This window comes from Megalobrama amblycephala, linkage group LG21 (assembly GCF_018812025.1).
Source record: "Megalobrama amblycephala isolate DHTTF-2021 linkage group LG21, ASM1881202v1, whole genome shotgun sequence".
NCBI classification, from domain to species: domain Eukaryota; kingdom Metazoa; phylum Chordata; class Actinopteri; order Cypriniformes; family Xenocyprididae; genus Megalobrama; species Megalobrama amblycephala.
Window position 1 is genome coordinate 24,188,113 of NC_063064.1, and position 25,242 is coordinate 24,213,354.

At 35.4% G+C, this 25,242-nt stretch overlaps 1 protein-coding gene across 9 annotated transcripts in view; it reads left to right on the top strand.

Annotated features, from left to right (window-relative positions):
* The window catches only part of diaph3 (diaphanous-related formin 3), a 333,418-nt gene that overhangs the window by 117,987 nt on the left and 190,189 nt on the right, over window positions 1-25,242 (top strand). For all 9 annotated transcript variants that reach the window (XR_007182073.1, XM_048171951.1, XM_048171952.1 and 6 more), the window contains 7 exons: window positions 8,826-8,900; window positions 9,117-9,186; window positions 13,323-13,459; window positions 14,116-14,221; window positions 20,497-20,607; window positions 21,688-21,806; window positions 22,248-22,364. Coding sequence is in view for 8 of the 9 variants with exons in the window: in XM_048171951.1 (XP_048027908.1) it covers window positions 8,826-8,900; window positions 9,117-9,186; window positions 13,323-13,459; window positions 14,116-14,221; window positions 20,497-20,607; window positions 21,688-21,806; window positions 22,248-22,364 (735 nt within the window). In the remaining variant the exon portion in view is untranslated. The remainder of the gene's footprint in view (window positions 1-8,825; window positions 8,901-9,116; window positions 9,187-13,322; window positions 13,460-14,115; window positions 14,222-20,496; window positions 20,608-21,687; window positions 21,807-22,247; window positions 22,365-25,242) is intronic.

Below are 25,242 nucleotides of genomic sequence, written 5' to 3' on the forward strand. Positions count from 1 at the left end.
GAATGTAGCTTTTGATGCGATCGACGCAGGTTCGAATCCGCCTTTTGCTGAGCTCACTCTTCTCCCTTTTCCTATCTCAAATCAGATCGGAAAGGCATTTATTTTTAATAAAAATGAATAGATTTGCTCCTTTCTGATTAGTTGCTGCCAACTGTCTGTTGCCCTAATTAGTTGCCCTGTGTCTCATCAGGTTGCCCGTTGACGGCAACATTGCCCAGCAACATTGCTCAAAAAGTTGCCACGTGTATCATCACCTTAACACTTGTCAGTGTCAGGCCCTCCCATTAATGTCAGCATATATGATGTTACTGAATAACAGGGGTGCAATGATAAATGTATTTTTTAATGTAAGCCTGGGGTGTTTAAGTTACAGCTTTGGTGCTGATAAGAAAAATTTATTGTGTTGTAGCCTAATTGGTTGTCATTTTTCTCTTCACTTTGTTGTTCATGCTAGAAGCTGTTAATTTCTTGTCATCCTCCACCATTTTTTAGACTATAATGTTGCCTTAAATAATTAGTTTATAATTTGTTAGTTCACCCAAAAATTTAAATTCTGTCATTTATACACCCTCATGTTTTCCCAAACCCGTAAGACTTTCGTTCATCTTCGCAACACAAATGAATATATTTTTAATCAAATCTAAGATTTCTGTCCCTACATTTGACAGTCTACACAACTACTGCTTGGACACTTCAAAAAGTTCATAAAGATCTTAAAACTAATCCATGTGAATTGAGCAGGTTAGTCCAAATTTATTGAATTTTGAACATTTAATTTAGGCTTTTATTCACAATTATCAATGCATACATCAGTTGTGGTAAACAGAAGCTCAAGCATGCAAGCATTGATGTGCAAGAACCAATTAGGTTCATTCTTGTGTGTTACACAGCACGATTGAGCTTCTGAAAAAACCAGTGAGTTTTTTTTTTTTTTTTTTTGTGCATCGAACAGGTACGGTTGACCTTCTGTCTATGTTTGCTGATCAGTGTTTATATGTGAATAAACACGTTAGGAGGGTGAGTAATTGATAACAGAAATTTAAATTTTGAGATTATTTTAATGTATATTCCAACCGGAAATGGCTTTCACAATCCATTCTACATCCATAATACGATGTATTAAGCGGAATGTGGTAATTAATGCTTATCTACACAAACATTCAAAAGATTTGGGTGGGTAAGATATTTTTTGGAAATAAATTAATACTTTTAATCAGAAAAGACAGATTTAACTGATCAAAATTGACAGTAAGGAAAGGCAAAGTATTGAAGGTTATTTAAAATAAATTCAGTTCTTTTGAACATTATATTCATCAGAGTATCCTGAAAAATTCCTGGATTAATGGCTGCTGAAAATTCAGCTTTGCCATCACAAAAATGAACATTTCACAGTTTTTATTGTACTTTTAATCAAATAAATGCTTCCTTGGTGCGCATAACTGACTTCTTTACAAAAATAAAAACACTAAAAAATATTAATGATGCAAAACTCTTAAACAATAGTTTATACTTACCTTGCTTGATTTTCAGTTCTTATGTCTTTTTCTTTTTATATCCCCTCAAGTTAGTTTTACTTTTAGTCTAAAATGTTGTCTATTTTTAGGTAAAAGTATTTAATTTATCAGCAGCATGGTTGTTTGAGACACTGGGCAAAGTAAACTAACATAAAATAAATAAAATAAACAAACGAGTTCTCTCATTGGCTAACTGACTCCTTGTGTTGATCCTGTTTGCATTCCATTACACTTCACTATTTCTCCATTCCTGAGAAACTACTTGATTATGCCATTTTGCCAGAAATTTGCTCTGGTTGACAATCCTCCCATCCTGATTTTTCAATTACTGGCACTTTCCCAATCTTATTCCATCCATAAAAAAATGGAATAACCCTACAAATGAGATGAATTCAGCATGAGTGCAACGTAGCGTCTAAATGCATTTTTTCTCGCGGAAACTGACATTGTCTTTAAATTACCGCTCATTTGAGTGTTGTGACACGTTCGTGCCTCTTTATTCGGCTAAACTAACAGTTCATTTCATCCATAATAACCAGCATCATTGTCGTCATTTTGATTTAGACATGAGCTGGAATCCCATCAGCAAATGAATTTTGTTGATGGACTACTACACTCCCCTTCTCTGTTTCCTCCGCTCCAGTCCGATTTGACAAATTCAATTCAGGGTGAGCCCCCCTTTTGCTTCACCTTGAAAATTCACACAGGCATACATGCTAGGATTTGATTAGTGGATGCTTGGAGGCATGCGGCTTGTTGATTAGAATTGGACGAGGACTGCATTTTGATGCGAACAGACATTACACTGACTCTTGCTCTCTCTCTCGCCACATAAACACTCGCTCTTCCTCTGTATTGCTCTCGTACCTTCTCTGCCAACCTGCTTTAAATCTCTGCATAAAGCTCTACTTTTTTGCCATCTTTTACCATACTCTGTCGCTCCCTCATCAGCTCCATCCTTCTTTCTCCTCCTCATCTCCTTCCTTCATGATCATTTGTTTCCTTCCCCTCTCCTCCCAGTGGGAAGCCCCATTCCTGGCCATTGGCAGGTTTTCTAATCAATAAGATCAGGGGAAAAGCTGGTGAGTGAAAGAAACCAATGGCTTTTTTGTATGCAGCTACATATTACTCAGCTCTCTGCTGATTATTGTGTTACTGTGGAACATTTACCTCTGTGGTAAGATGTGATTAACCAGATCTTAGGGGGCCTGAGCCCTCAACTCCCATCGCAATCAGCCGCAATACCTAAAAGACTGGCCAAGATTTCATCTTCCTTTCACACCTCTGTACGACTACAAGTTAAATATGTTCAGAGAGCCTTATTCTGTCTACGTACACCCAAGAGACCCCATGTACTGGAAATCATTACGATCCCTTTGGTGTAGCTGAAGCAAGGGGAAGTTACTGAACAGAAAGATATAAAGGAAGGCGTGGGGGAGTGGGAAAGAAAAAGAGAAGCATGTAGATTCATATTTAGTACATGGTGGCTTGTATCAGGTCCCTTCGACATAGCTTCTCAGGTCCCTGGGTTCCAGTACGACAGCAACCTTCCATGTTGGAGAAGTCATTTGATTCTCCTACATTTGCATAGGAAGGACTGTGCTTGTAACTCAAGGGAAATGGTGACATGTATTCACAATATATGGTGATAGGTACACATGCACACAATATCATGTTTTTTGGATTTAGTGCCAACAAAGCATTTATGTTGTGTTCAAACAATTTGTGTGCACCTGTAAAGTGTAATATATTGCAATATGTGTATGTCACATCTCTTATTTTCTGATATGCATTTTGTGATTTATTTTCTTCATTTAAATTAGTGTTTTCAAAAATATCGATCTTTCGATATGTATCGATGCTGAAATAACTGAAACGGTTCCAATACTCCTTGTCTGCAGTAATGATTCACCGATGCCAGCTGCGCATTCTTGCTCTCTCTTCTCTCTGATGGCAAATTGACACACCTTCAACCTCACTCACTCCTCTCATTCGCCCTGGTTGAATAGTGCTTGTATTGAGCATAATTTTAGTAATTCCTGCAGGTTTCGTGTTCACATCAAAAGTGTGTGCACCACTGATCTAAATAAGTGTTGCATAAAGCCCCATCTCAAACAGCTCAAATTAACTTATTTTTCGTGGCTTATTGCGCTTAAACGGCCAAGTACATACAAAATTATGTCAAAATGCCCATCTTGCAGTTTAACAAAATAAGAGGGATCATACAAAATGCATGTTATTTTTTATGTAGTACTGTCCTGAATAAGATATTTTACATAAAATATGTTTCCATATAGTCCACAAGACAAAAAAAAAGCTGAATTTATGAAAATTACCCCACTCAAAAGTATACATACCCTTGATTCTTAATACTGTGTCATTACCTGGATGATCCACGGCTGTTTGTTTTTTTTTGTTTTTGTTTTGTGATGGTTGTTCATGAGCCCGTTGTTTGTCCTGAGCAGTTACACTGCCCAACGTCCTTCAGAAAGTGACTATGATTTTGAGATCCGCCTTTTCACACTGTGACTCTTATGTATTAAAAAGGTTCAAACAATCACTGATGCTCCAGAAGAAAACTGCATTAAGAGCTGGGGGGTGAAAACTTTTGAACAGGATGGAGATTTTTTCCATTTAGTACTGCCCTTCGGATGCAACAGAAGATACTTACATGTTTCCCGCAAGACAAATTAAGTACAATTTACCTTAATCTTCAAATTCAAAAGGTCTACACCCCCAGGTTTCTAATGTATCATGTTTCCTTCTGGACCATCAGTGAATGTTTGAACCTTTTATAATACTTGCATACGAGTCCCTCAATTGTCCTCAGTGTGAAAAGATTATATATAATATATATATATATATATATATATATATATATATATATATATATATATATATATATATATATATATATATATATATATATATATATATATATATAATACAGAAAATATAGTCCCACTGCAGTTACAACCATTTGTGCCCATCTGTAAATTGCAGTATGATTGTGAAGTATTTTACCTTTTTGATTTTTGCTATTTTTTGACAAAGGACTCATTATGGTGCAAACTTTCTGTCTGTGAAACTTAGGTGATATCAATCCTGCCACTGCTCAGCTAGGAGAGCACTTCCTCAGTCTCATCGGACCATCTCTGTATTGCTCTCCGTTTTACTTTAAACAGCATTATCTTTCTCTCTCTCTCCCCTCTTTTCTCTTCTATTCTCCAGTCCACCTTAGTTTCCAGTTTCCGGGTTGTGGTCAATTTCGGCTGTAATTTAGCCTTGGAAGCACACCCACTCCTCTTGACACTGGCTTTCGGAAAATTGGCTATTGATGCTCACCGCTCTTCTACACTTACACTGAGGCAATTTCACACAATTCTATGAGACCGTACTCAACCCAGCCTACTCTGACTGACATGATCAACAGTTCATAGTATGGCAGATGAGCTTTTCTCTTGTTCTTACCTGACTGAGTTTAGTGGGCTTAACCACCAATTTATCAGTGATTCTCTTTGGCCACTATGGACTTAAGTACACAATCAATCACAACTTGAAAATTGTGTGAAATTGCAGTGTAAGTTTGTTTTTTAGCTGTTTGCGGAAAAGAGAGAGGCTTGAGATTCTTTCAATGAAGTTTACCTGTGTCTTAAAGTCCCTGTAAAGTCAATTCTGAGAATTGTTTCTAAACATGTTATAAATGTTACAAATGTATTGCTGAAACACATTACAAATACTGTGAATTATGTAGTGCTGAATTGTGAAGTTAGAGCGTTAAACAGTTTTTCACCAATTCTCTGTTCAGGTTTTTTTGGGCGGAGCTAAAATGGGGGTTCGATGACGCACTGGAGCCCCCGAGCATGGCGCCGCCCCTAACGCTACAGCAGCTCTCCCGCTCGATCTTGATTTAGCTAGTAACGGCTTCGTCACACAAATGCATATTATCTGGTTGTTATAATATACAATACAGCTCGGTCTCCTCATTTAAATTTCCTGAAACGATGATATGAAGAAGGGGTGGATTCATTTTGTCTCTAAAGTGATTGTTCTACACCGGACAGTTTTACAAACTTTCATCAGACAGCTGGGATTCACTGATAATCCGCTGTTTTTGGTGAATGGGGCTGAACAGACTATGTCCCGTCCCGGCCTTCATCCTCCCGTCTCGGGACGCCGTCATCTGTCGACTCAAACAGTCAGCAGTACGTGCCCACCAATGAGTGTAAGTTACCGTGTGTGCTTATGTTATAATTAATAGGTAGTCCACAGTAACTCTACTAAATTTTGCAACCCTCTGACGTGATTCTTTTGTTTATATGCATCAGTATGTTTGACTCATTAGACAAATCAGTTGAGATGGCAGCTGTCGTGAGTGGGTGTGGTTTCAGCGCCGAAATCCGACACGCCCCCAGTGTTTGAGAGTAGAGAATACTGCTCATTTTTTTTTTTTTTTTTAATCTGCGGTCAAATTTGGCTGGGTGGTTAACACATTTTTCTGCGGTTTGACAAACTCAGAACACATACTGTAAAATGACTTAACAGGGACTTTTAGGAAGTTGAACAAATTGACGGATAGTTGCTTGCATGCATGCATATTATTGCCAGAGTGGAAGTTTACTTTGAAATAGCATTTTTTTTTTTTTTATGTTAAATTTATTTAGACGAAATATTTATTTTTTTATATTGTCTATTTATCAATTACTGGCCATGACATAGATATAATAATCAGCTTATTAGTATCTGATAGAATTTAGAATGGTTCTACTGTAAAATATGTATCATGCCTGAACAAGGTTTTTCACCTATACTTATAGTTTAATGTCATTTACTTTATAGTTTATAGTTTAATGTCATTTACTTCATTTACTTGCCGTGGTAGCCGGGTGAAAAATCCTCCTATTACCCATGACACAAAAATGGTCTACTACATGTGACAAACAACAAATGTGTGATTTTTTTTTTTTTTTTTTTTTTTTTTTTTTTAAACAGTATTTTTATTTATTGAAATTAATTTTAATTACATAGCATACCATTACATTTAATTACATACTAATATTATGCATTATTATACATTGTAAATGACTTTACTAGTAAAATTTATATAATGAATAATATACTTGTCAAATTATGTTCAGTCTTTTCTTCCTGTGGGGGAGACTACGATAATTTACTATGAATTAAATGGAAATCAAATTAAATACAATTTAATGTGTAACCAAAATACCAATAATGCCCAGAAGAAAAAAAAAAAAAAACTTGCCGTGTGACTTTTAATTATAAACAAGCCCGAAATACACTGGTAATCTTATTTTGAAATGTCTACACAATTGCGGGCTGATCCTTCAGATTCTTATAATCGTCTAAAACATGTTATATAATAGCCATAAAGTAGACATTGTCATAATTCATTAATTTGAGTTCATTAGCAATCGCTTGGCATAAATTTTCATTTAACTTTTCATTGATTGAGAATCACTTTGAAGCAGTATGAAGCATTGTTGCGCGAACCTGTAGAACGCGCAACAGCACGCCTTGTGACTTTGCAACATGCAGCGCTCTTTGTGAAATATCCACCGCATCTCTGCAGCTCACGTGGGAATGTCAGCAGGAGTAAAGGCTGATTTATACTTCTGCATCGGACCTACGCCGTAGGCTCTGCATCTGTTTTCACTTATACTTCTGCGTTGTTGTCCACGTCAACATGCATGCAGACCACTAGTAGGCAGTGTCCGCTGTCGTGTTGAGTATCAAGGCATAAGCTGAAGAATCAGCAGCTTGTCATGTACGTTATCAGAGAAGCTTAAAAATAGAAGCGGCAGAGATGCAGCAAATAGGTAACGACTTTTGTTGCAGTATGACTGCATGTGTCCCCTGAAACAGAGCATTTTTCATTCCTATTGAAGTTGAAAACGCTCGCTCTTCTCCGATTGCTCTGCGCCAGTTTTTTAACCTGAGGGAGGGGTTCTAGCAGACCAATCACAGCACTTGCGGTCCGCGTAGAATTGACGCATTGTTACATTTTTGCCGAGGTGCATGTCAAGCTACGTTGTAGGCTACGCCTGCTATACACAGCCACGCCGTACACTCGACGCAGAAGTATAAGTCAGCCTTAAAGTAAACAGTTCTGACGCACACATAACGAGCAGGTATGAAACGCTTAGGGCGAGGGAAGATTTTCCATTAGTTAATGGATCACGGATGATTTCATTATCTTGGGTGGATACAAAAGTAGTAGAGGATAAAAATAATAAAAGCATAAATGTGTCTCCAAATATACTTTGGTGGCTGTTAATATACCTGGGCGGCCCACCCAAGTAAAGTCTATGTGTGGGAAGCACTGCATCTGTTACAGGCTGCCATTATAATTGAATTAAATCTGTAACCTGCTTGCTACACACAATGGGTTAATCGGTTTGTTTATGCTTATTGAATTCTCTCATTATTAATCAATGCCTCACTCGACACGCTTCCCCTCTCGTTATTGGAGAGTTAAATTTCCGCCGTGGCAATTCCCACAGACAATAGCGGCTGAATCAATGGAGATGTAGAGCGCGAGATTGTGTCTGAATGGAATTAAAATAAACATCTTTGCTCTATTAGCAATGCCTTTCACTTTTTGCTCCAGGGGGAAAGCTTAATTTGTTGAAAAAGGTGGAATCTAGTGACATTAAATGGGCTCTGACAAACTCTGCTCTGATGAAGCTTATTGACCCTTATGGTTCAGTCCTGGTTTGCAATACAGTCTGGTTTATTTGGGTGATACAATGTACAGACTTTAGTTCTAGAGTCAATGGTGTAAACTGCTGAACAGGGAATTATATAATAATTAATATATTAGTATCATTTTTATCATGTATATTATGTAATTGTGTTTGTATATTATACTTTCACTCTATATGTATGTGTGTGTGTGTAATATATATATATATATATATATATATATATATATATATATATATATATATATATATATATATATATATATATATATATATATTCAAAATCAAATCTCTCTCTCTCTATATATATATATATATATATATATATATATATATATATATATATATATTATATATATATATATATATATATATATATATATATATATATATATATATATATATATATATATATATATATATATATATTTATATATATATATATATATATATATATATATATATATATATATATATATATATAGAGAGAGAGAGAGAGAGAGAGAGAGATTTGATTTTGATTTTTTTTTTTTATATATATAGATTTGATTTTTTTTTTTTTTTTTTTTTATTTCTCTCCCTTTTCCAGCTGGGTGCAGAGTTTTGGCCATGAGGGTCTGGGCCTCCTGTTGGATACGCTGGAGAAGCTCCTTCTTAAAAAACAGTAAGACATATTTCATTATCATATTTCGTAAGCAAAGGCTTCCTTCTAGGTTTCAAACTAGTTGTGTTCTTTACCCTCAGCATGTGTCCTGAGTTCTGTACAGTTTGTTAACTAAACTCTTTGACTCTGTTTTTGTGTTCTGGTAACCCACTGAGCTCCTCCCGCATTCATTCACTTACTCTTTCTTTCTTTTGTGTTTTTTTTTTTTTTCCCCAGCCAAGAAAAGGTGGATAAGAAGAGTCAACACAAAGTCATTCAGTGCCTCAAGGCCTTTATGAACAACAAGGTAATAACGTCACCGAGCTGCGGGTTCACTTTATAACTACCTCTTACTTCTTACTAGCGCTCATGTCATATTGGACAGTTATCAGTTTTCAAAGACCACATACAACCTGAAGCTGAATATTGTTGTGACTCTTCTTCTCAATGTGAGATCTACTGCTTCTTTTCTTTTCTTTTCTTTTCTTTTCTTTTCTTTTCTTTTCTTTTCTTTTCTTTTCTTTTCTTTTCTTTTCTTTTCTTTTCTTTTCTTTTCTTTTCTTTTCTTTTCTTTTCTTTTCTTTTCAAATAGTACTGATTTTTTTTTTTCAACACTTCATCATTTTTGCTATTTTGACAAAATCTCATTTATGTCAGCCAGATCGAGAACATTATTTTAGTGGCCAATCAGTAGAATTTGTAACAATGAATATGAATTTGTAGTTTGTAAAATGCAAAATACATTACAGAAAGCCAAACTTTTAAGTTTTCAAGGCATAACAATAGATGCAAGTTGCAGTGTAGCACTAGAATAAGCCAAAGCTTTGCATGTTGCATGTGGTCATATAAGTTTTACTACTTATATTATTTTTTCATAGTAGAGGAATATGTACTGTGTGCAATTTATTGTCATTTCACTCAATAGTGACAAGTCTAGAATCACTAATAACATAGAATATGTGGAATGAAGAAAAAAATGATCATATTTATCTGCTGTGGATGTATTTCATAAGTTTCAGATGTACTTTTTTTGAAGTAGAAATCTCATCATTACCCTAAAGCACCAGCTTCAAACAAGACTCATTCCAGCCGCTGTTGTGTGTCAGCCGACCCCTTCATCAACTGGCGCGTTACATCTCCGCTTACTCACCGTGCGCCCGCTTCTCCCCGTTGGACACACGTACCTGCGGCAGCTTTCAAATGGTCAGGAGCGATAAGAGCAGAGCTTCAGATGAAGGGGGTTGCAGACAGCCACCACTCTGAACTCAGGAGGGGGTTATTCTGCACGGCCAAGGTGGAGAGGTCTGAGGGGGCTTTTGATGATTTGCACAGTCCTGTTAGAGAGAGGCGTTAGAAGTGGATCTCCAGTGGTGTCTCTGATGTTGTTGAGATAGCCCGGGGTCTGAGGAGTTACCCCGCCTCTTGCACACATACATACATACACGCGTACAGATAGAGATCTGTGGTGTTTTGATCCGTGTTCATTCACTAGGCATGTGGCAGATGTTGTCAGGTGTCAACATATCCCATGGTGTGTGAGTGAAGATGAACTGATCTTATCTGAGAAGCTGTTAGCAGTCATCTATCAGCCGCGCTAACTGGTCTGACTCCGTGTTTGGTTATGGTGTTAATCAATGATATTTTCTTAAAGTAACCATCACTGTTACAGTGCATCACTATTAGAAATTTCAAAAAAAAAAAAAATGCACATATTGACTGATTTTTTTGTTTTTGTTGTTGTTGTCTGTATCAGTCAATACTGAATCTACATTGTCGATATTAGACATTTATGTATCCTACGTTCCACTATTTTTATGTTTATATTAGATTTTGTTTTTATCTTTGCTATAATCTAATGCTTAGTTAAAGTAAACAATTGTTTTTAGTGTTTTATTTTGGTAGCATAGCATAGAATATCAGCTGAGCTATTATTTATCAATTAATTGTGATAATAAAATTGATTTATCAGTATTGGCCAAAATGCCAGTATTGTGAATCCCACCAAAAAGTACCCACATATTAAACTTTGGCATGTAATTTAGGTAAAAAATGCAACAATAATAATAACAATATTGTGAAATATTAGTGTAATTTATGTCTTCTCATATTTGAATATATTTTAAAATGTAATTAATTCCTGTGATGCAAATCAGAATTTTCAGCATTATTACTCCAGTCTTCAGTGTCACGTGATCCTTTATAAATATGCTGATTTTGTGCTCAAACATTTCATGTTATCCATGATGAAAATAGTTGTGCTACTTAATATTTTTGTGGAAACTGTGAAATTTTGAAAAACTTTTTACAATATAAATACTTTACTGTCACTTTTGACAATTTTAATGCATCCTTGCTAAATAAAATTATTAATAAATAATATATTAAATAATAGTATTAATTACTTTCAATAAATAAAAATTAAAACAGGGCGCTAAAAACACTCAGAATATATTTGCAGCCTCATAGCAAAGCCTTGGCAATCACACACAATGCCCTAGGAACATGTTTGTGAGATTTATACATTAGTGAACAAAAAAGGTAAAAATCTTACCATTATCTACAGTATGTATTGATTTCCCCCTCCCACCCCAGGAGCTTCACAAGTTGTTGTTGTTGTTGTTGTTTTTTGTGCGTGTGATTGTATTCAGTTGTCTCGTCATTGACTGTAATTGACACGCCATTTGTTTAAAATGGAAACAAAGCAATTAAGTGCATCAGTGAATCTTTCAGTTGTAAATCTGTCATGGTCACCCACTGAGGAAATATAAATGGGTTGAGGCCATTGTTGTTTTCCTGAGGCCTGTTTCTGTAAGATCAAAGGAAAACAGTCACTGCATCTATTTCTGTGTAGTCATTTTGGGAATTAATTTGTTGGAGATCCCGGTTGTGTTTTCTGCAAGTTTCAAAATCCACTACACATACCTCTCAGCCCTAAAGGTCTGGTTTAATCCCAAGCACCCGACAGGTGCCGAGAGCCTTATTTACCCAGAGGCTCGTCACCGCTCCAGACCTCTCACTTTAGCCCCGCAGCATCATGGGACGTATTCTGCCCATGTTGCCTGCCAGCCAGGTGCTCCCGTCCAGCTGTCACCAACTCCCACCGAATGAAGACAGAAAATGGCTCAAATATGTTTACATCCATTACTGTGCGTAAACACTGTGATAACGCGTTATCTCCCCTGTGCCTCTGAGGCGGGAAGGATGTTTTCATACCCAAGTTTGCATAAAAAAAAACTGCAGAAACATCTGTTCTGAATGACAACAAGTCTGAGATATGGCAGTCTGAGCCATTAATTGGCATGAGTTATGGAGCAATTAACACAACTTGGTGAATTTGCTGTCCTAAAGCTTTTTAGTCAGAAATTAATTCACTCAGCATGATTCGTGTCTTGAAAATGGCTAAACTTGAGTCACAAGTTGTTTTGTTGTTTTCTTTTCAGCTGATTTGGGTCTTCCAAATGTAGCATGACACATGATGACCCATATTTATATTTGTTCATTTCAAAATAAGCAGATCATGCAATTTCAGAATTAGTCTTTTAATTTTCAACGAGACCAAAAAAAACTAAAACTTTTTGTTAAATATTTATTTATTTATTTTTTGCCAAGTGAATCTCTTATACCTAAAGATTGACAGAGTAGAGAGGTATCAGCTTTTAAGTAACAGCAAAGTGTTTTGAATTAATGAGAAATTCGTCCTGTGGATTTGGTACTGCGGTCGTCATTAACCGAACCCCCTGTGTTCAGACGTGGATATTCTCCCCTCTTTGACTCCTCGCTTCTCTCTGTGGGTCTCGATCCGCTCTTGTCGTTCCAGACCCCCAAGGCTTTTCTGTCCTGTGTCTGTGTTCTTCATTCACCTTTATGCTTGCCATTTCTTTCTTTCTTTTTTCACCCTCCCTCTCTCTTTCACGCTACTATTAACATATCCCTGATCGCAGTTTTGTCATTACTTCAAGGACAGAGCAACAGGCAGCTACGTCATGTCCTTCTTTGGTTCCTCCACTTTTAAAGAGTCACCTCTAATTTAAAACTAAAACTCTTCTCCAAAATTACTACTGTGAATTTAATGCGTCCCTCAATATTTTATATAGCGTAATATGTTTACAATAATGACCCCTTAATGTTGGATTTATTTTTTGTTGAATATGGTTAAATAATTATTATTTTATATAATTAGCAGTAATTAGTTTTGTATATTATTTGTTTATTTTATATTTTTTTAATTTAATTTTTAGTTTAGTTTTTTTTTTTTATGCTCCTTTTTAGCTCTCCGTTTTGTGCAGTAATTCTTTGCAAGTCATTACATTCAATTCAGATTCACTGAATTGATTTTTTTTACTCAGACGCTGTAGATTTAGCAGTGGAATAGCATCCCAGGAATCACTGAGTTACACTGGGTTATGAATTACATAAGTTTCTTATTTCTGTCTGTCTCTGCAGTATGGCCTGGAGCGGATCCTTGGAGAGGAGACGAGTCTGGCACTCTTGGCCCAAACCATTGACCCTTGTCAGCCGGCCATGATGACAGATGTGGTCAAACTGCTTTCTGCAATCTGCATTGTGGGAGAAGAAAATATGTAAGCCCTCCTCACTTGCTTTTTTTCAGCCTTTCAGTTGAAATCAATCTCGTTATGATGCAATTATTGTTCTTACTTATTTCAGCCTCATTTCATTATTTAATAATTCAATTATTTAGTTTCTATTGGAGTTTATGTCCCCATTGTGATATTTAACCTCAGCATTCTCAAATAGGGTATCAAATATTTATTTCATATATTTTTTTAATGTTCAAATGCTTTTTGGCCACTGTTTGTTGAACTTCATATCATGGCATCATAAGTCTGGCAATTTTTCTTTAGCTGCTGTGTGAATGTTAGTTACTGTATGCTTTAGCGCCCTTTCTGCAAACCAATTATACATTTAGTATAGCCTTGTACATATTCTTACTGATGCTTTTTGCTTTTTTGTATTTTTTGTTTGGTCTTTTTGCAGTGAGATTATATGCACACATTTAGCTTGGATGCATGAAGGATTCATCAGGACTACTTCATTTTTTTTTTTTTTTTATAAAAAAAGTGCAACTATCTTTTATGAAAAGTATATTAGGGGCAGTAAGTGCATTGAAAGTGTCCTCCGTACCATTGAGAAGTGTAATCCCAGCATAACTCTCTGCAAAAAATGTGCAGCCAAATTAAAGCCGTGATCCTTACTTTTACTTTTTTCCTGCATGAAGTTTGGAGAAGGTCCTTGAAGCCATCACCACGGCAACAGAGGGAAGAGGGGTGGCCCGCTTTAACCCTATCGTCCAAGGCCTTAGTGTTCGCTCCGTCCAGTTACAGGTAAACGTTCACTGCTCCTCATATGCCTACTTGTTCACTCATCCTCTGCTGATACATTTCTATGAATGCCCTCAGGACCTTTAATGGTAAAATACACATTCAGCCAAATATATATACATATACCTCTGATAAATGCAAAAGAAAGTAACACTGCTCTCATACTGAACTGGTGCCAATTTCTAAAGAAAACGAAAATAGGATCACTGAGATCTGTGTATGTGCTACATATATATATTTCCCTTATACACACAACATTTTACATTATTCCCTTATACACACAAATATGAAATGTTGGAGAAATGCAATGATGCTATGAAACTAAAACACCAATAGGGGGGTCTTGATGAGTAAATCATTGAGCCATTAATTCAACCGATTTGTTCAAATGGCTGATTAATTTGAGAATGAAACAAGAAACATTCTCAGCCAAAAATGTTTGGTGGCCGAAGTTTGGATGACATCCTAGTTATTTTTTGTTATTGAGATTTCAGTCAGGTTAGTTATCTAGTCAGGGAAGTAAAATTCTTTCTCACTTGCCCCTTCAAAAAATCCTCTTAACCCTGACAAGCAGACAAGCATTAGTGTCAAACAGAATTAAATACATATAATTTAATATGAATAAGTAAATAGAATTTTTCAATTTAGTTTATATATGTTTAATTTATAAAAAAAGATCACCTTTAATAAGACACTTTAATATGCATTTTCTTAGTTAAATCTATCTTGTTTTAAGGCTGTTTTCATTGGAAAACAAGTCAAAAGATTAATGATCAAGAAAAGGATTTTTTTTTCAGTGATTGCACTGTTAAAAGTACTAGTTGTCTATTAATTAACACTTCAGTATAAAACAACCCATTTTCACAGTGATGTTCACACTATTGTGACAGACTGGTGTTGTGTGCATTGCTCAGGTGGGGAAATACATTTCCTTTATATGCTATTCCATTTTGAAAGTTTTCCTCAGAGATTTGTTGGCCGCTAAATGGTCATGCTGAGATGAAGCACCAACAATTTGCCTGATAGTGACTTCAATATAACGATGAAGTCACAGGCCCTGAATCACCTCTAAAACACAATTTACACTTTAAAATCCCCTGGCATCTGTGCATAGAGGCCTACACTGAAAAGGATCAGGAAACAAATGAGCAAGTCTGCTTGTTAATGATCAGTCTTTTATACAACGCATTTTAAATGCTTATATAAGTAAAGATACTCACTGCTCCTTTAAGCCGCATGGTGCTTGTGCAGACATAGAAAAAAATATATTATTTATATATATATATATATATATATATATATATATATATATATATAAATTAAACGTTATAAAACTAACTTTATATCCTGCCCCTTTCTGAAAAATCAACTTGACCTTTTGTTTAGCCAGCATGCTTAGGGGCTCAGGACATTTGTAAGCACTTCATTTGCATTGTAAAGCACAAACTGGCATTAGTCAAACATCCCTGATGAGATTTAACATAATCATTCCATATATAATTAATAATTTGATTAGGGATATTTTGTCCTGTGCCTGCAAGTAAGACAGAATTGCACCATGAGTCAGGTTCTGTAAACCACAAATCTTGTAATGGACAGTTTTCTCAAGTGCTCCAACGGTAGACAATTGACATCAACTTTATTTAATATTCTACATTCACAAGCCATGATTGATTCTAATAACGGAATAGATCATGACTAAATCAGAATAAATAGGTGTAAAAAGACTATCTGTATGTCTGTTATTCTGTCTCGGTCTATTGTCTGTCTGTTGGTCGCTCTGTCTGTCTGTCTCGCCGTCATTCTCTCTCTCTCTCTCTCTCTCTGTAAAAATTTATAATTTTCAAGGACCATGCAGATCTCTGACACCTTTTTGTGTCCCATACTTTATCTGAATGTTTTTAGTTTCGACTGTCTCCGGGCTCTCTTGTTGCACGCATTATAAGTGCCCTGTTCCTTTGCAGTGTGCTGGCCCTACAGAACAACATGCACTGATTTGGCTGCGTTAACTGCACGGCTTCATTGTTGAGGCTGATCAAAGTATCTGTGTTTTAGTTTAATTGGTAGCAGAGGGAGGTGAAAGAGAGGCACCGAGCTTTCCCTTCAAATATGTATAGAGACGAGCACATGTTCACATACTTTCTCATATCCAGCATTTAGGATAAACCACTACGTCAGCAGTTAATGTTACAGCTAAAAAATATATTCTTTTGACATAATGGCAGAATTGGATGCTTTAATGTGACCTGCAGAGAGCAACATATTTAGTAGTGCTGTGACTCTAGAGCACTTAGTATAAAATATTATGTTTAGCATTGATCGATGCACTAATATCTCCTCTTCCAGCCCAAAAGCATTTTATACTGTTGAATAGTTAATACAAAGCAATTGCGTGCAGTACAATAGCAGGTCAAACAGAAAATGGCCCCTTATTGGCTGGTTTCTCTCTATTTGTTAGAAATTGTATAAATGAAAGGAGAAATACAGCCCCAAAATGTCCAAGACTCACTAGTTAATATCCATGAAGGCCAACTGGTGTGTTTCGAGGCCTCTAGTAATGTTCTATTGATTGTCTGGTTATTGTTCCATTTTGCTAATAGCCAGCTGTGATCTCTTTTATCTGCATAAGTCATTTATCAAAGACTGTTATCGCTGAGAACAGTTTGGGAGTTTTCTTTTAGGGGTTCTCTTTCTCCCCACTCTCCTGTTTTTGCTTGAAATATATTTAGGGGCTGTTTCTTCAAATAGATGCTCTTAGAGACACACACCCAGTTCTGTTTGTTTATGTAGGAGTGAGAGGCAGGGAGCGCTCGGGGTCAACCATAGACTGCACAACAGCTTTATTTTTGAAGAATTTCAGGAGAGCTCAAGGATACCAAGTATTTTCCTTCTGCATGTGTCTGTGTGCTCATCCATGGGACTTAGTAAATGATTCAGCATGTTGTTTTATCACTACATAATTTGTGTTTTCATGTCTACGTCTAGTAGATATTTCTTTTAGCACTGTATTACCCTGAGCTAATGGAGAGTGAGTGATTCTCACAGGAATAGATTTTCTCTTTCTCTCCCCGTCCGGTCCTCTCACCACTCCCATCTCTCACCAGGCATGTGAAGTAGGCAGATTAAGAAGAGAGTAAAGTTATTAATGGCAGACATGTTTTTCTTTTCCCTCATGAAAGCTGTCAGCAAGTGTCTCTTTTAGACTCAGCTTTGCTGAGATTGCTCCTGCTGTTCAACCACTGAGCCACACAAATACGAATACAATGTCGTCTCTTAAAGGTTCTTCTTATGAAAGACTTATTCTTCCCAAGCAGATCTTAAGCAATAAAAGCTATTTCTTTTTGTTTTTTTCGCTATGTGAAAAATATCATCATCATACCTTACCTGACTAATTTTTATTCTTGTTTTGGACCTTTCGAGTTTAGAATTAGAAATATTGCCTACAGTTCTTTGGGCATATGAGTAAAAATATTGATACTTTGATTAATCAGCTGGGGACTTTTATGAATTAGTTCTTTGTAGTGAATCAAAATCATACAGCACAACCAGCATAGTCTGATTCACAAAAAATTACTCTTAGGAGCATGCTTATTTAGTGCATCGCTCGAAAGACTCTGGAGTTACCGTTTGAATCATTGATGAACTACATGAAATATGAAATGTCATAATATTTATTCAGTCATTTTTTTGACCCTTTATATTAAGATTATAAATGTTCCAACTTATTTTTAAGGCTGAGTAAAAATATTGATTCTTCAGTTTGTCACTACTCTATTAAACTGTTGACTCTTATGAGCTTGTCCTTTTAATGACTCATTCAGAAGACTCATGAACTCAGAAGTTAGCGTTAAATCAGTCTGATGAATCCTTTACTGAATAAACTCATTCCAGCCCTGTGCCATCACAACCTGTTCGGGTGAGACTCGCCACTATAAATAATCTGGGATCAGCGTGGTTTGTGTAATAATCAATTAATGCATCATCAGACATTGTGAACAGGAAGTACAGACACGCAAGGCCATACAGACAATTCACTGTCTGTTCAATATGCCTCAGTCCCCTGAATGCACCAGTGCCTTTTAACTAAACTTGTCCCCCCCCCCCACACACACACACACACACACACACGTACGTGTGATTTAGGGTGTCGTGGAGAAGGCTGATCAATAATTGATGATCTGTGTTGCTTGAGGAGATGAATAGTAGTTTTTGACTGAGATGATGGAATCCTTTATGTTGGCTGAGAGCTCTGTGAGAGTCATAAACCACTGTGATGCACTTCAACGGGTCCGAACTGCAGTCTTATATACATTTCTCTAAAACAAGCTGTCTTCTGCTTCAATGAGACATTTAAGACCATGATTCTTTGCGTTTAAATTAAGCCATGTGAATTAGTGATAGTCACACATCAACAAGGCTAAACATCACAACAGTTAGCTGTGCTGTTTTCAAATGTTTTTTATTTTATTTTTATAAAAAAAAAAAAAAAAAAAAAAAAAATATATATATATATATATATATATATATATATATATACACACACACACATTGTAAAATAACTTTGGATTTTTACATTTTTTTTGGGTTTTTAGAAATATGTCAATTTTTATATAAACTACCATTCGAAAGATCAATAAATCTGTATATATATATATATATATATATATATATATATATATATATATATATATATATATATATATATATATATATATATACAGTACAGTCCAAAAGTTTGGAACCACTAAGATTTTTAATGTTTTTAAAAGAAGTTTCATCTGCTCACCAAGGCTACATTTATTTAATTAAAAATACAGTAATATTGTGAAATATTATTACAATTTAAAATAACTGTGTACTATTTAAATACATTTGACAAAGTAATTTATTCCTGTGATGCAAAGCTGAATTTTCAGCATCGTTACTCCAGTCTTCAGTGTCACATGATCCTTCAGAAATCATTCTAATATGCTGATTTGCTGCTCAATAAACATTTATGATTATTTTCAATGTTGAAAACAGTTGTGTACTTTGTTTTTCAGGATTCCTTGATGAATAGAAAGTTCAAAAGAACAGCATTTATCTGAAATACAAAGCTTCTGTAGCATTATACACTACCGTTCAAAAGTTTGGGGTCAGTAAGAATTTTTATTTTTATTTTTTTGAAAAGAAATTAAAGAAATGAATACTTTTATTCAGCAAGGATGCATTAAATCAATCAAAAGTGGCAGTAAAGACATTTATAATATTAAAAAAGATTAGATTTCAGATAAACACTGTTCTTTTGAACTTTCTATTCATCAAATAATCCTGAAAAAAAATATTGTACACAAATATTTTGTACAATTGTACACATTAAATGTTTCTTGAGCAGCAGATCAGCATATTAGAATGATTTCTGAAGGATCATGTGACACTGAAGACTGGAGTAATGATGCTGAACATTCAGCTTTGCCATCACAGGAATCAATTACTTTGTGAAATATATTCAAATAGAAAACAGTTATTTTAAATTGTAATAATATTTCACAATATTACTGTTTTTTACTGTATTTTTAATTAAATAAATGTAGCCTTGGTGAGCAGACGAAACTTCTTTTAAAAACATTAAAAATCTTAGTGGTTCCAAACTTTTGGACTGTACTATATATATATATATATATATATATATATATATATATATATATATATATATATATATATATATATATATATATATATATATATATATATATATATAAAAATCAATAAAACAATTTTGTAAAATATTATCACAATTTAGTTTTCTTTTAAAATATATTTTAAAATGTAATTTCTGTGATGGCAAGGCGAATTTTCAGCAGCCATTACTCCAATCTTCAGAGTCACATGATTTTCAGGATTCTTTGATGAATAGAAAGAACACTATTTATGTGAAATAGAAAATTTTATAACAATGTAAAAGTCTTTCACTGTCACTTTTGATCAATTAAATGCTTTTCTAAATAAAGTATTTATTTAAAAAAAAAAAAAAATCTCACTGGCCCTTAACTTTTGAGTGGTAGTGTATATATGTATAAGAGATATGGTTACCGTTACCTTTACGTTATTTACCATTTTTAAATTTACATTTTGCTTTTTGTTTGTTCACTTAAATAGTTCTGCAGCAAATATTCAGTTTAATCAGCCCAAGTACAAACACTTCATTTAGTATTTCAACATAGTTACATATACGCTCCCTTTGTAATTCTAATATATACCCTCAGACCTGCATATACTGAATGTTATCTTCCCTTTAGGTGGCTTGCATGCAGCTCATCAATGCGCTCGTAACGTCTCCTGATGAGTTGGACTTCAGGCTGCACATCCGAAATGAATTTATGCGCTGCGGCCTGCGAGAGATCCTCCCGGTAAGCGGCTCCACCACTGTCTGTGTATTAATATTTAAATGAGTTGTCCACTTGAGTGAAATATTGTAAAATGGGTCTGCAAATAATTTATGAGGCCTGAAGGAGAGGTCGCTCTGCTGAATCAATACCTACAGCCAGGATTGGATTGGTCTCTTTCTCTCTGTCTGTCTCCTCTTGGCATTCAGAATGTGGTTATGTTCTATCAACAAACGACTGAAAACTGCCTGAACAAAACAGGAGAGAAGTGTGTGAAATGAAAGCCAGAGAGTGTGCGAGTGAGATAGATTAATGCCTCACGCATGTCATATTTATTATTCAAAACAGAAGCTGCCTCAGAAATGGGACTAGAGAATAAAAAGAGATGGAATGAAAGCAAAATTATTATTTTCTCTTTCTAAATACACATTTTTGAAAATAGTGTTTTGTTACAGTTTCTCTTTTCTTCCTCTTAAAATGGTCATATTCCACATTTTTCCCAGAAAGTCCTCTTAAAATGTTAGTCACATTTTCTTGCAACAAAAGCAGTTGTATGTCATGTTTCCTATAATTTTTTCCTCATTCTTTCTTTTAACTTAGAATTACACCTGCTGTTTTGCTACCATATCTGTAGGACTTCTATATGTAGTTGTTCTGTTCTGATTGGCTAACCTCTTCGTATATGGAATGAGCAACAAGACCTCCACGATTTTCACTCCGTGTTTGTGTAAATATGTCATATATATATATATGCGGTTGTGGTTCTGAGATCAGTACTGTGATTGTTTTTTAAACAAGCTTTTTTCACAGCTTAGGCCAACCGCACAGGAAGGAAGAAGTAAAACTTTCACATTTTATTGATTTCTGTTGTGTTGGTGCACAATGTATGCAACTAATCTCAGACTAAGACTTTAATATTGTATACACTTGGCTTTAGTTTGCAGCAATAGTTTTGGTGGACTGGCAGGGAGTTTGGAGTTGTATGTCTACATTGTACATCATCTCTTTATTTCAAAAGACCAAGGAATATCATGTTTTCTATGGTATGGCCCATTTAATTTGTTCTTTTCTTCTTCGTTTCCCCTTGCCCTTCCTTCGGTCTAGAGCCTGAACAGTGTAAAAAACGATGCTCTGGATATTCAGCTGAAGGTCTTTGAGGAGCACAAGGAGGAGGACATGATTGAGTTCTCCCATCGCCTAGAGGACATCAGGAGTGAACTGGAATATCCTTTCGATGCTGAGACACATACAATTTCATTTGATATTCTGTCCACACTTAAACACTCCTCAGAAAACTCCCCCCCCCCACCTTCTCTTTATTTCTCACACTCATTCTTTGATCCTTAGAGGACCTCCAACAATAATATGGTAGTCATATGCAGACTTTAATATCTTTGCAATGCAAACCACGCACTGATAATGCATTGATGTTTTCTTAGATTTAATAATAACCACATAAAGCACCCTGATTAATTTGCTTTCATTAGTTTTTTACAAGTTTCATGCTTTGACAAGACTAGTCAATAGGCTTTTGCTCTGTCTTTGTGTCTATACTGTATGTACTGTATAAGAGAGTATGTACTTTCTCTTTTTCTGTATTTTCCCATTTGTTCCCTTTATTTAACCAGTGGCATTCCTTGAGTGCTCCTTAACACAATGTGTACTGATATCGGTGATGTCTTTAATGTGTTATATTGCTCTGTGAAGGACACAAGCACTGAGAGCCATTTTCTTTCCATACTGCAGCACCTGCTACTGGTCAGGAATGACTACTTCACACGGTGAGGATTACTTGGTTTATTTATTTATTTATATGAGCTTACTGTATAGTGAATGAAAAACACCCCACAAATGGCTGTGTAATGTAGGCAAAGAAAGGCTACATTAAAAAAAAAAAAGCTCTGACATAAAAGTTTTGACATTTTATTCAGTTACTACTTCATTCCCATACATCTTTTTCTTTGATTTTGTTCCGTTTGCATTTATTATTACTAATTGATGCAGTTTAGAATAATATTAAAGAATGAGTAGGTGTGTTTGAACTTTTAAATGGTATTGGACACACAAGGACCTTTCATAAACCAGTGAAAAAAGAAAATGTCTTTCAAAACTAACTCAGGCACTTAAAATCACATTATATTCATCTTATATTCATGAGTTTTCATGAAAGTGCTGCCTCTCCTCTCTTTCAAACCTAGTTTGAGGTTTTTATTAATTTCAGTCTAATTAGTGCCAGTGATGCAACAGCAAACATCTCCCAGCGTTAAGGTCTCACTAATGACTCAGTGTGTTGTCTGTTGGAGAACATCTTCTCAAGCTCTTTAGCCAGTGAGCTGTATTGTTTTTAGAATAACAGCTTTGACAGAAGAGAGAAGTGCAAAGGGAAATAGAGGTGTAAAGATAGAGACCATCTGCTGAGCGGCAGTATTGGAGAAAAGAAGCATTTATTCTGCAGCTGACACAAATATCTATCATTTTGTCTCATCCATCCATCCATCCAATTATATAGATACTTGGAGGTTGGACCTACTGGAAAATTTTTAATCTTGAAAATATAAGCACCCTGGAGCGTTCTTTACTTGTTTAAAAACACATTCTGACCAAATAAACAACTTTGCTGTGTCGTCTTCTTGAGTCCTGCTGGTAAATTGGTCGATTATTATTAAATGGTCCCAGTCCTCCCAGTAAGCTCTTCTCACCTCATGAACATTTCTCTCTAAATTCTGTCCATGAATGCTATTTATTCTACACAGGCAGTCCACATGCCCTGCTGGTGTCTTCCCCCCAAATTAACCAATGACAGTGTCCAACAAAGAGAATGAACCTGCTTTCATCTTCCTCTCATCTCACATGCCCACATTACTCTTCCCCTTCCCTATATACTCTCTCCCTTTCCTTTTTTTTCTCTGTCTCTCTCTCTCTCTTTTTCATCTGTGGTGTTTGCTCAAAGAGAGTTTTCATGTCTTCGAGCTCACAGCTGGGGGTGTGTTAAACCTGGTTTTGATCAAACGACAGGCTCCTACTATGTAGAATACAAGATATATTACTTGGTTTTTAAAAACCGCTGCAGATGGGCAATGTATACCTCCTTCATTAATATACACACATCTACATACAAGTTGGAGTGCTCTTTTTAAGTTAAGAAGTTTTGAAGCCCCCCAAAAATGCATCCATCCATTATAAATATAATCTATACGGCTCCAGGGGGTTAATAAAGTCCTTCTGAAATGAAGTGATGAGTTGTTGTAAGAAAAATATCCACTATAAATCCACAAAATATTAACTAATAACTAACTTCCAGCAGATGGCTGGACACATCGATTTGCAGCGGATGAGTAACACCTGACCCGATGCATGAGGCAACGAGAAACGCGGAAGCTCAGAGGACAGAGCAAAACAAAACACCGGCCACGAATTAGAAGTCTAAAATGAGAAATTTTAGAATTTCGATATAAGAGAAGAGGAACTTCAGTTTGTTGTGTCATACATCACTTCAGGGGTTACTCATTTGCCGCAAGTTGACTTGCGCAGTATGCCTAAGGTCGTCTGGCAGAAGCTAGTTATTTTAGATTATAAAGTTTTAAATATGTATATTTTTCTTACAAAAACCCATCGCTTTGCTTTAAAAGACCTTTATTAACCACCTCGAGCTGATGGATTATATTTATGATGGATGGATGCATTTTTTGGGCTTGAAATCAGGCCCCCTGTTCATTAGCATTATAAAGCTTGGAAGATACAGGATATTTTTAAATATATCTCTGATTGTGTTCGTCTGAAAGAAGGTAGTGAGTAAATCATGGGATCATTTTCATTTTGGGTGAACTATCACTTTAAGGGCACATAAATCCATATTCCCATAGGGAATAACTGACTCGCTCAAAAACTGAGAATACGCTCATCTAAATGTTATAATCCTAATTTATGTAAACCATATTAGCATATTTAACATATCAAATATGAGGTTGACTTAGGTACTTTATTTGTGTCGTTTTCAAACATATCAATTAGTGAACATGATTAATGGCACTAGAATACTGAGACTGATGTTAATTATAATTGATTATAATTGAATTTTAGACATTATTATGTAGTGTCGACTTCACGGTACCTCGTAGAAATGATGCCTGTAAAAGGTCAGAATGATCACTTCAGATCAAACAGCCTGATTGATCCTAATTATTTCCACTTGAAAGCTCTGCTAATTTTACTCTTTTTAATGAAAAGACTCTAATTGTGAGTTTAAGTCTGTATTCAATCACAAAGGCTGTATTTATTAAACGTCAACTCAGTTTATAATATACAGGCAAATATCACTTCTGTTCTTTAAATTAAAGTATATAAATATGCATATGATGAACTTATATTATTGTGTTGGGAATATGGAAGCAAAGCAGGTTAGTTTGATTTTTACCAGTGACTCTAGGTGTGAAGTTGGGAACATCCTTTGTCTGACTGCAAAATTAGTTCACTCTACAGTATTGAATATGCCATTCCTTCTCACTTTTATGTCTTTCTCCATGTCCCTCTCCATTTTATATCTCTCTTTCTGTTTTATATGAGTGTCGAGCAGCATCACAGATTTAAAGGACTCAGTCATTTTCATTCCATCAGTTAATAGCTTGTATAAGACAGTATCGCTACTGTCAGAGGATTCAG